The 12,026-nt window shown below is 41.5% G+C and overlaps 1 protein-coding gene across 2 annotated transcripts; it reads right to left on the bottom strand.

Annotated features, from left to right (window-relative positions):
• Positions 1 to 683: 683 nt before the first annotated feature.
• Positions 684 to 4,139, bottom strand: myca (MYC proto-oncogene, bHLH transcription factor a). Of its 2 annotated transcripts, none has more exons than XM_056363666.1 (3): positions 3,960 to 4,139; positions 2,040 to 2,724; positions 684 to 1,663 (listed from the first exon to the last, which is right to left on the bottom strand). In XM_056363666.1, exons 1-3 carry the CDS (start codon positions 4,104 to 4,106, stop codon positions 1,065 to 1,067), a joined length of 1,431 nt encoding a protein of 476 aa, XP_056219641.1. In that variant the 5' UTR covers positions 4,107 to 4,139; the 3' UTR covers positions 684 to 1,064. The 2 variants fall into 2 exon arrangements, with proteins under 2 accessions (XP_056219641.1, XP_056219643.1); XM_056363668.1 differs by lacking the exon at positions 3,960 to 4,139 and adding an exon at positions 3,057 to 3,295.
• Positions 4,140 to 12,026: the final 7,887 nt, after the last annotated feature.

Raw genomic sequence — 12,026 nt, 5'->3', positions numbered from 1 at the left:
TTCAGTGTTATCTGTTAAATCAGAAATCACTTCATTGGAAAATTATGTTTGACCATATAAGGAATTCTGCTCCAGTTTCCTGTAGCTCTCCACATTCAAGAAGAGAATCAAGTGAGCAATTAGCTCTGTGTGTGAACTGATGTTTTTCCAAGTGTTTGTGCTTCATTTTAAAGCAAAACACGTCTCATTCAGAGAGCTGAATTCCCTCTTTTTGTTCACAATGCAGACACTGGAATGGAGTTGTTTACTTAAGTATCAGTTATACTGGAATTCCTTCATTAACAAGCCGTCTCTTAAATGAAAAACAATAGTAGCAGCTTACATACTACATACTTGTAAACTGAGGCTCACAGTCTAAGCTTAGCATGTTTTCTAGCATGTGCATCTTCAGGTGAAAATATTAATGATGTAGCCCCTGCAGCACCTCATATTTTACCTTAAGCATCAGCGGGATATGGCCGTGTTCATCTGAGCATCACTTAACATAAACATCGAGTCAGTATTGGACTTTGTACAAACGATGTATGCATAATGTATTTGCTTAGACCCCCCCCCCCCCCGTGTTGCTGAACCCACACTACCTCCAACATGCACCCCCAGCCCATACTAATGTAGGTCTACTCAAAGTGGAAACTGTGATGGAAGGTGTGAGTGTTTGTGCATTGCAAGAACAAGGACACAAATTCAAGAAGAAACATTTTTTTATATTTCAAAAAGAATCTATGAACATAATGGAAAAAACCAAACACTGGGTCTGAACAACCAGACAATTGAGATCCAAAAATACATTTTCTTAGGAAATATTAATTATATACAAAACATAAAAATTTATATTTTAGTTTGGGACCCCAACGGGATATCCCAATTTTTAATATTTTATTAATAAAAATAAACTTTTAAATATTTAATCCACCCATAACTTCTATTGAGGCAGTTTTAACATTGAAATCAAACAAGATTCCAAACAACTTAATCCGTTTTGCATTTGCATGCAACAACAACTGTACACCCTAAGTCTTGAACTTGCATAAAAAACAAAAGGCCAAAAAAGTCTGATTCAAACTTTAAGCACGAGAACCCTGCAGCTGTGCGAGTCTCTGCTTTAAAAGTTCACTTTTCCTCCTCAGCTGCTCTTTGAGTGAGAGGAGTCTCTGTTCGTCTGACTGCATGCTGTAAATGCACTCTGTAGCCTTCTTCAGGATCACCACTTTGGCTGCCTTCTCGTTGTTGGCCACTTCGGGGATCTCGTCCCGCAGGGCAAAGAAGCTCAACTTGAGCTCGTTCCTCCTCTGGCGCTCCAGTACATTATGAGTCCTTCTCTTGTCATAGTCCTCTGTGTCAGACGTCCGGGGGCTCAAACACTTGCGGTTGCTGCTGATCTGTTTGAGGACCCTGCTGTGGCCGCAACCCCCGCCTCCGCTGCTGCTCTCCAGCTTCAGCCTCTTGACAGCCGGCTGCTCATGCTGCCTCATGGATGGATGGGCGGCGTAATTATGCTGGTGGGTGGAGACGTGGCACCTCTTCAGCACGAGTGGGCTGGGATGCCTGGTCTCCAGCGGGCTGGGGTCACACCGTTTCACCGCCTGTCTCTTCTCCACTGTGACAACATCGATCTCCTCCTCTTCCTCCTGGTCCTCCTCATCATCGTCTCCATCCTCATCTTCTGTAACACAGCAAAAAAAAAAACAAAACAAAACAGTCACACTCTGCTTCATCATGAAAATGCAATGCCTCAGCAGGAAGGCAGGGGGTACAATCTCTGCAATCCACCTCCCACATCAGTTGATTGCTTAACATGCAGCCATAGACTCTAGCCAATCTTACAGCAGTCTACAACATGTCATGGCTGCATGTCTCTACCTCCTGCTTGAAACCCCACAGCTAAATCACATGAATTAAAACAAGAACTGGCCTCTTAATCATAGTAGTAGCTGCGGTGAAGCTCTATTGGATGCACAGCTCTTACACACTCAGCAGAGGGAAAACCCTAATTGCACAGAGGGGTGTGACTGCATGATGTGAACATATTCACAACTCACCTGAGTCACTACAACTGCTACTGCTGCTGCCGCTGTTTGGTGGCGTGTCCAGTCTCAAATCCTTACTAGGCGGCGTCCCTACGCTCTGCTTGGGCGTCTCTGCTATCGGATACGGGAAAACCACCGATGGATCAATGCACTCCGAAGCGGACGTGTTCAGGTCTTGCAGGTAGCTGCTGTTCAGCCTCCATGCAGCAGCACCGGCGGGCTCCGCGCTCTCACCGGCCGCCGACTCCTTCCTCGCTGCGTGCAGGGAGGCGAGCCGCTCGGAGACCACCTTCTCCAGCTTGGCTGCGGCGGAGAAGCCGCTCCACATGCAGTCCTGGATGATGATGGACTTGAGGAAGGTCTGGGAGTAGTCGGCGTCGCAGATGATGCTCTGGTTGACCACATCGTCGCCCAGGAACTCGGTCACCATCTCCAGCTGATCCGCCGTGGAGGGGAAGAGGCTTGACAGGGACGGCCGGCGGCTCGGGGAGAGGGGAGGGGTGGGCAGCAGTTCAAATTTCTTCCAGATGTCTTCGCTCGGTGCCGGAGGCTGAAGCTGCTGAGGGTAGAAATCCTCCTCCTCGTTGTCATAGTAGAAATACGGTTGGAGAGAGTCGTAGTCGTAGTCATAGTTTTTACTCGCTAAACTCGAATTCAGCGGCATGGTGTGTCTGATGTTTCTGTCCTTATAGTGAAGCTGGTTGAAGAAGAAAGAGTGATTAGTGGTTGTTTGTAAAGGTCTGCAGGTTCAAAACACTCAGCGGCTGTTTGGCACCGATCCTGTCTGCAGCATTAAGTGTAAGCAACATCACATGGTCACTCCAAAACATCGACCCTCTCTGCACGCCTTGCATGCATGCACCAGTGCTGCAGCAGCAGGTGCTTTACTGGGAAAATTATAGTAAATTACGTGTAAGAGGGAAGACCTCACCCTCGCTAAACTGCTACCGACGATAAACTAATACCTTTTTCTCTAAACTGCTGTGGGTAGGTGACGTACAAGCTCTACAAACCCACTCCCTCCCTTACCTTTTAGATTTAAAACTGTCGGCCAAAGAAGACGTGGGGAAATCGACCCAAAATGCGTAAAAAAGAGCAGGAAAGTTATTCCAGTACGAAAGTAACATTAAATCCTTGAGCAGCGGTGTTGCAGTCGGTTTCAGTGAAGCTGTGTGAAGCATGCATGGGGAGTTGAGCGGCTGCACCAGCGAAACCGATGAGGACGATGCGCAGTCTGTCATCAGCAGCGTGAGAATCACAGCTGAGCGCTCCGCCGGCTGCAATAAAAACTCTCTCCACTCCGCCCCCCGCTCCCCCGCCACCCCACCCCCCCCCCCTTTCTGTATCCTTCCGCCCAACGCTCATTTTCCCGCGAAACACTCGCCGGCCTTGAAAATGTAACACACCCTAAAAATATTACCTGCTTTTATCACCGAATATAATAATCACACTCCACAATGAACAAGTCACACTTTAACACACGCATTCATCTGGATATTTAGTCACAAGCTGATATATTTTTCTCCTGTAACCCGGGTCTATTTCGTTTAAAAGGAGTGGGAGGGGTCATAGTAGAGTACTGCTGCCATTCACGGGAGACTTGCGAAAAACACTAACGTAAGTAGTAGTGAGAGATAATTAGGTTGAGTTATTTCACTACTTTCCCGCCGAATATATCGCTAAACAACACAAAGTTGATTCATAATAAAGTCTTATAGTCTCGACGCAATTAATCCACAAGTCATATTTACAATCGAAAACTATATTAATTTACCTACTTTTTTTTTTTTTAACCACCGTCTTGATATTTATTCGAAATTGTAAGCGAGTCTGCAGAAAATGCTATAAAATAACACATGTTGCCAGGTTTGAACAGTTTGTGCAGCAATTTCACGATAAAACAATGAAAAGCTCACAGGTGCAGCAGCTTACCTCGATCTGTCTGCAGACACTGACAGCTCTGAATTGGCTGAAACAGGTGATTTCGACAGGAACACGGACCAAACAATTACAATATGTGGGTAATGGAGCCAGAAGTTGAACACACAAAGAAATAGTCGAACAATTTGTCCTGTCCATATAATGTAGCTCCGTTTGGAGGCTGGACAGATTGGCACCAATTAACTACAGGAAGGAAGCAATTAAAGGAATCAGATGGGTACCGCAGTTGGATGGAGGTGCCCTCCTCTGCTGTAATGGGGAGAGGGAGAGGGAGGGGGAGATTGAACGGGCTTGGAGCGCCCTCTGCTGTGCAAAGTGATCCGGGAAGGGGGGGATGGAGAGCAGCCAGGTGGGTGCAGGGTCACACCGTGGAGGTGAACACAAAAACACAAACCACCATGACCTGAGAGATAATTAACTGAGATTAAATTGAAGCTTTGAGAGGCTGTAAGTGGCTCAGTATAACAACATAGTGCTGTGCAGTGGGTTAGTGGAACTATTTATTGGGGTTACTGGGTCACTTCATTAAAAAATAGAGTTCTGGAGAAGCATTAATGACAAATGTAACGGCCTGCAGCCTTTTGACAAAGTGGGCTGTGCTATTTATAATCAGCTGAGAAAAAAAATATTCATTAGCGATATACGATCCACTAAAATTCAGACAAAGTTCATTTGTTTAAAATTATATTAAGTTTATATTTTGTTTTTTTTTTGCTTTGTCAGACATCTCACTGCTTGTATAACTAAGACAATAATTGTGAGTGAAAGGATAGGTTCATGTGGGTGATGTGAAAATCATATTTACAGGGATCTCTTTATGACCAGTGTGGGCATGAGGAACAATTAGCACAGCATCCAGGAACTCTTTCAATGTACATAATGACATGTGAGAACTGCTTTAAGACAGACCTAAAAGAAATCTACAAACCTTAATGTGTTCAAAGTTTCATTGTTGGAGTTGAATATATTAGTTTGAATTTTTTGTCTTTGTTTTGTCTTAGTCTGAATTTTCTTGGCTCAAACAGTATTATGAAATGTCTGTATATGTATATTTTTGACTAATTTTGTGATGTGAACAGATGCAACCTTAAGTGAATATTGAGATTAAATTTTAAGGTGATGAACATTGTGTTGCAACATTTTCTTTTTTAATAGAACAGATTTTTTATTTTAAGACTGGGTGTGGGAGTGGGATTAAGTCTCCAGCTCACTGATGGCTCTGTGGTTTTCTAATGCTAATGGGCACATAAGTGTCCACGTCCCGGTGCTGAAGAGCAAGGAAATAAATCAATAGCTGAGTTGGCAAATGGAGGAGAGCAAAGAGAAGGAGACGCAGAAGGAGAGAAAGAGGAGCTATAAATCTCATTAGTTTCTCTTGTTATCAACATAACTCCTGAGGAAGTGAAGAAAATCCCCAAAGTGAAATTACACCGTATCTCCTTTCCTCTGTGCTCATTCCTCCATTTTCTCTCTCCCTTCTCTCCTTTCCTCGCCGTGGGATGCTGTGTGGAGGATAGCGATCACGGCCACGAGGTTCATGTGTTGTGGTCATTGTGTTTATCGGCCCTGGATGTTTCTTGTGTTACTGTGTTTCACAGCGCCTGGAGACACGGGGAGAAACTCTGAGACCGGATCTGGCATCATTTCCTCTGATAAGTGGAGACTGAAGGTGCTCAGGTTTGATTGTGTGTGTGTGTGTGTGTGTGTGTGTGTGTGTGTGTGTGTGTGTCCATCTCAGTCAAACTGGTTTCTCCCACCTCTGATTGACAGTCTGCCCAGTAAAGTGGGCAGATATTTCCATTTAGTTTAGCTTTTGGAAATCAATGTTAATCATAAAAAGTTTTCTATTTACATACATGCTACCTCATGTCAGTACAAACTGCAGTATACATTTATTTTACAGGCATTTAAGTCAGCTGTTTAGATGGATTTACTATACCTGAAATGTATGTTATACCACACCCACCCAATCGCGTCACTGCACCCAATAACTGCACTGGTAATTCAGAGCTTAAATGACCACTTTTTACTTGAGATAACCCACAAACCAGGAGGTGTGCATGTAAATACACATAAATTAATGGATAGATGAATAAATGAAAAGGAGAGAAGGAGGAGTGGTGGATGAAAGTGAAAGGCTTTGTGATGTCTTGCAAGACACCAGGCTGGGAAAGCTGTATATTATCTTTGTGTGCTACAATAACTACTGTTTTGCCAACAATCACACTGCAACAGAAAGACACAATCAATCAATATTGATTGTGTCTTGAAGGAAGGAACTAGGGATGTACCTGTGTTTTCTCTATTGATTCATTTTTCTTTTTTTCTCCCCTCATTAATCAACTACTCATTCAGTTTAAATGTCAGAAAAGATGTCGATCACAGTTTCCTGAGGTGATGTCTCCACTTCTGTACAGCTGCCAACTGTGGCACAGAGTGTACAATGACTGGAGTAAAAGGGACCAACAACGCCATCTGGGGAAATCACACCCCAGGATATATCATTTCTAAACCTTAAATGTTTGTTAAATGGATACAAGGACACAGGCTCATTTACTGATAAGGCATGTCTTTTTAAAAACAAAAATTTTTATGAGAACTTATTAGAACCAACAGATAAAATCGCAGGGACAGGAACTGCTGAGAAGGAAGATTATATTAAAGGAGAATGACAATCACAACATTAGAGATAAAACTATTTTATTAACTGATAGATTTGTCTAAAAAGAGCGTCACACAAGATCTTAAGTGTCTAGCAATTTACTGAAGTTTACTAATGTTAAAATACCTAAAATCAGTCCAACAAAAATAAGGAGAAGAAAAGTGAGCTGAGGCCACTTGTGGAGAAGCAGACTACCCAGAGTGCCCAGGGGTGCTACTCACCTCAGATGCAGCGCAGCAAACCCTACCGCAGAACGTGACCCAAAAAACACTTGTGTCCCAGTGCTCTTACTCGCATGCATGAAGGGTGGGGACCTCACCACGGGTGCCCAGCTACACTGCAAAAAGATACGGTAATGCAAAACAATTTATCACAAGTAAATAAACAACTAAACAACTAAACAACCAACCAACTAAACAACCAACCAACCAACCAACCAACAGCAGGTGAACCTATAAGGGGAAACAGGACTAGTTGGCTCACCGTGCTGTATATTATTGCAATTTAAAAAAAAAAATGAAAAGGGGGCCGTCGTCACAGTCGCACACAAATGAAAGCATCTAGGAAAGAGAAGCAAAACCGAACAATAGTTACAGAAAGAAACATACTACTCTAATGAAAAATAAATCCCTACTTCCCCATTCACCCAGACAGGCATCTACACCCCCACCCTTAAAATCTGATCATTGTAAGTGTTATATAAGAGGAGTTTGTCTAGTCTTGAAGACTTGCAATTGTTCTAGTGCTTAGATACGAATACATTTTTGTAGCAAGAACACTCTTTTCCATTGAACATCCAGTTAGACTGTTGAATTAGTCAGGAGGTAGATTGTCACACTTTGGAGACCAACGGGTGTCTTTCCTTTTGACTCAGAGGCTGCCTTTCTGAACTTCCCTCATTTCTGACCACAAACCCAACGTCCTGAGTTCTGCGGCTTCATGTGTTCCCCGCGCATTCAGCTAGGGTTAGTGTTTTCTTTTTCAAATGCCTCATCTACTGCTACGTGTTACTATACCCCAGAGGAGCTGATGCCGACATGAGCTTATAGTTTGCAGCTGTGGTGGAATATGACTAAGTTCATTTATTCAAGCACTGTGTTTATATCCAATTATGGAGGGACTTTCTTTTTAGTATTTTCTTTTCATACCATTTTATACTTCCTCTCCACTGTTTACTACTCTGCATTTATTTGACCACTTTAGTTACTAATGTCTATTGATTTGATATTGATTTCGCCTACGAAACATATGAGGTGAATTTAAAAATTCATGGTTTCTTCGAAACAAAATAAACTACTCAACGGTATATACAATCGATTAGTCGACTGACAGAACTATTTTGATAATTGTCATTTTTCATGCAAAAAAAACTTTTTTTTGTTCCGCCTCTAAAAAGACTTTTGCTATTTTCCTTTTTTAATTATTTCAGTAGTTTTCAATGCATTTTTAATAATTTTGAGGTTTGGATAATTGGTTGGCCAAATGTATATTTTCCTGATAGTATTTCCATATCTTTACTTCAGTTACATTTTGAATGCAGGACTTTCACTTGTAATGGAATATTTTTTACAGTGTAGTGTTGGTAAAGCATCCGAATGCTTCTTCAACCACTGGTGATTTTCCACAGAGGTCTTCATCAGTCACATGGCAGTGTTTGACAAACATGCCCATACGACTGCACTTTAAATTCACTCATACAAAGACTAACACATCAGCAGACACATGCAGAAAAATCGAGGGTGTGCTTCTTCGCACACGGCCAGGACACGATTCAGCATGATGTCCTAGCATGAGGCGGAAAATCAATAGTCGTTCAGCTTAGTCGGTAGCAGGAGGTTGCCAACTAAGCATTCAGCAATGAGAGCATGGCAGATCTGTCAGACTGATCCAGAGCTAATTGTGTCATTAATTATTGACAGTGACAACGGACAGCTATTGACACAGCCTGCAACAGCAGCATGCAGCCTAACCTGCAGTGTGTTTATAGTTACACAGTGACAGTTTAGCATTTTTGCACTGAAGATCTGATGTGTCTGTTCATGTGTGCAGAGGTTTCCCGCCAACATATAGTAAAATTAAAAAGGAAAGCCACTAGAGTTAAGAACTGAATTCTTTCTCTACTCTTTATGTGCAGGAGTCTAGCCAAACGTTCTATTGCTTTTATTATGTCATTAAAACACACACACACACACACACACACACACTGTGAAGGTGCAGCAAGAAAATATAGTATAGCTATATATCAACATACATATTGTACGTTCCTACATTGTGCAGCATGGCGTTAAGGCATGGCATGACCTTGCGTCTGGTTACATTTCTGATCTCCTTGTTCTTCATTCCACTTCTTGACCACTACGATCCTCAGATGTTTTATCCATCCCCCGCTCCAACTGGAAAACAAAAGGTGATCATCCCTTTGCTGTTTTAGCCCCAACTATCTGGAATCATTTCCCCTAATTTCTCAGATTTCTGAGATCATTGAACAGTTTTAAGTGGCTTCTAAAATAGAGGCAAGCCTTTCTGTAGACCCTCATCCTTGTCTTTTTTGGTAATTAATTCGGCCTGTCTGTGCTATGTTTTATATTGTAATTTATTACTTAATTTGTTTATTCGTGTGTGTGTGTGTGTGTGTGTGTGTGTGTGTGTGTGTGTGTGTTTGTAACTGTATGTTTAAAAAACTGTTATATGAATAAAACTTTACTCACTTCTTTTGGTTGATGATGAAATACCTGCAAAACTAATGACACTCCATTCAAACAAAGCTGATGTGTGTGCTCAGCGCTAATTAGCAAATAGTAGCATGCTAAGGAGCTATATTAAGCTATATTAAGATGAAAATGATAAACATTATATTTTCTAAGCAGCAATGTTAACATTAGCATTGCCATTGTGAGCATGTTAGGATACTGCTGTTAGCGTTTAGCTCACAGAGCCTCCAGCATGGCCTGAGACTCTCAGTATTGTTTGGGGACAGCTGCACACTAGCTTGTTGGCATCCAGATTAACCCTGTTATGGCTGACCTCCGGTGTTTTAACTTCTCATCTTGCTGCAGTGATGTACAGGTGTACTTTAGGATGTCATGGCGTTACTGTTGGGTGTTTACATGTGCAACAACACACATTTGAAACTTTCAGTCTGAGAGGACAGTGGGCATGAAGCAACTGTTTAAACCACGTCTGACCAGGACCTTAGTGAGACACTGAAAGGTCAAGGGGTTAAATTTCCTCACTCACTGGGACCCACTGCCGGGAATGTATTTTAATATTGTGATCCAATAGGCATTGACTACATTAATTATCAGTGTTTGAGAAATACTAATAGTCTCAATGAAACCTACAGTATATTACCAATCCTACAGAGGACATGTGCATCAGTAATGGTGTGTTTAATTTGTGGTATTTCATAGAGTGTGTGTTGTTCTTTTTGACCGTGGCAGCTGTGTTTGCCCGGAGTAATCTTATGCTTTCAGCTGTTCTTACGATTCTTCTCTGTTGAATGTTTGCTTATAGTCGGAGAGTTGTGGCTCCCTGCATAATCGATGTGTGACAGCTGGTTGTAATTTTGTCCATGTTTGCTCATCTATAGATTTCCAGGCTGAGCCATGGATGGATTATCAAATGGGCATACTGGGCACAGGACCAGGGACCCCTAACACAGACACTTTGTATTAAGTTAACCTTTCTTGCTTGAAAGTCAGAGAAGTTGCTCAACCTCTAATCCCTGGACAGATGTTACAAAGGCATCCCATAACTGTATTGAATCATTTGTGAGAATATAGCATGTTGGTTGTATCAGTAGTTGAAAACAGCCTCTCAGTGTTCATCACTTATTAAAGTGATTATGCTAGATGGATGCAAGATAATGAAAATTGCCTCTGTTTGGGGGGCAGGTTTCGGTCAGGTATTTCCAGCTATTTTTGCAAAGACCTGCTGACCTCCTAATGGACCACTAGAGGGCACATTATATCTAAAAACCAAACCCCAAGTGGTTACAAAACTTTACAGATTTACAGGTTTTTTTAAAATAAATCTGCAGTCAAGATCTTTGGAGAACCAATTATATTCAAAATTGTTTTTCTGAAACCCATTTTTGCAAAGAAAGTTAAGGTTTAGGAAATGACTTCCTGCATCTACTGCAAATTCCTTATCTCCTGCTGTCAATATGTCAGCATGTTATGAAATGTCCTGTAAATGTTGGTAAAAGTGCTCAGAGAACAGACTTCCTGGAGTCGGAGCACTGTGGAAATCCCAAACATTGTAATTATAATAAATTTTAAAAGCGAATAGGTATTTATATTAGCGGGATGAGAGACATCTGCTACCCTGAAAAGCCTTTTAGTCCTCTGCTAATGTGAAATCATAAAAAATTTTGTGTCCTACTCAAGGAAAACTCCAATATTTCCAAACCACACCGTAAAATAAATGTGGCAAGAGGTTCCATATTCTGGGAAACTTCATGGTTTCAAAGTCATGGAAAATTGATAACAAAATGAACATATTCTTGCCAGTGTCAAAGTTATTATCCAAAGCTGCCTCCAAGTGCAAGAACAAACAACACTCTGCTGAACTAAATGAAATAGTTAGTTACATGCAAGCTTTACTAGTTTACTAGTTTCACTAGTTTGTGGTCCTATCTGTTCCACCATACACAACCTGACACTCAAACACATTCGTACAGCTCCACTAAACACACTTCTGGACTGTTTACTTGTAAGTCAATAATTTACTTTCAAAAGAAAACCACAAAGTCCTCTATTATTGTGAACCCTGTGAACAGTTAGATGCAGGAATAATGAAACTCCTGACATTATAACAGAATTATATTGTACCTATATAAGGATTTAACCCACAAGCAGGTTCAGGCTCCTTAGTAAACAGCTGTCAAGGAGTTACATGTCTGCTGGTCAAATGCTTCGGCAACTGTTAAAATCACTACAAAACCTGCCTCAGGTCTCAGGCAGTAGCACAAATAACTGTGTTTTGACTGAAAGTTGGACAGGTTTTACTCACAACTCTTGCACCACAGCAGTAGCACACTCCTGCAGCCTTAACTGTATACAGACCATATTAGAAAACTTGCACCAAGAAAGTGTAGAGAAGGAACCAAGAGGTCAAAGAATAACAAACTGTTTTGCATTACAGTGTGGTCAAAAAGTCTGAGACCACTTTTGGACCCTACTGCTTATCTTTCACAATCACAGTAAATCTGCTTTTTCTTTTTCTGTTGCTCGCCTGGTTAATTAAAGGCTAAATAAATAGGAATTAATAATTTATTAGAATCAAATTGGCTCTGTTAGCATGTTAACTCTACTCGTGTACACACTCACTTGATATAAGACATATAACAAACAAAAGTAGTTGTATGTATCAGCTCATATGTATTATCTCTATAT

Source organism: Seriola aureovittata, chromosome 20, assembly GCF_021018895.1.
Source record: "Seriola aureovittata isolate HTS-2021-v1 ecotype China chromosome 20, ASM2101889v1, whole genome shotgun sequence".
Taxonomy (NCBI): Eukaryota; Metazoa; Chordata; class Actinopteri; order Carangiformes; family Carangidae; genus Seriola; species Seriola aureovittata.
Note: the sequence above shows the minus strand (reverse complement) of the source record. Positions and strands in the feature narration are given on the sequence as shown.

Coding starts and splice junctions, on each gene's coding strand:
- myca (XM_056363666.1), bottom strand. CDS start 4,106: ATGGACAGGACAAATTGTTCGACTATTTCTTTGTGTGTTCAACTTCTG. Junction 2,725..3,959: donor GTGTCTGCAGACAGATCGAG/GTAAGCTGCTGC, acceptor TTCTTCAACCAG/CTTCACTATAAGGACAGAAA. Junction 1,664..2,039: donor TAGCAGTTGTAGTGACTCAG/GTGAGTTGTGAA, acceptor GCTGTGTTACAG/AAGATGAGGATGGAGACGAT.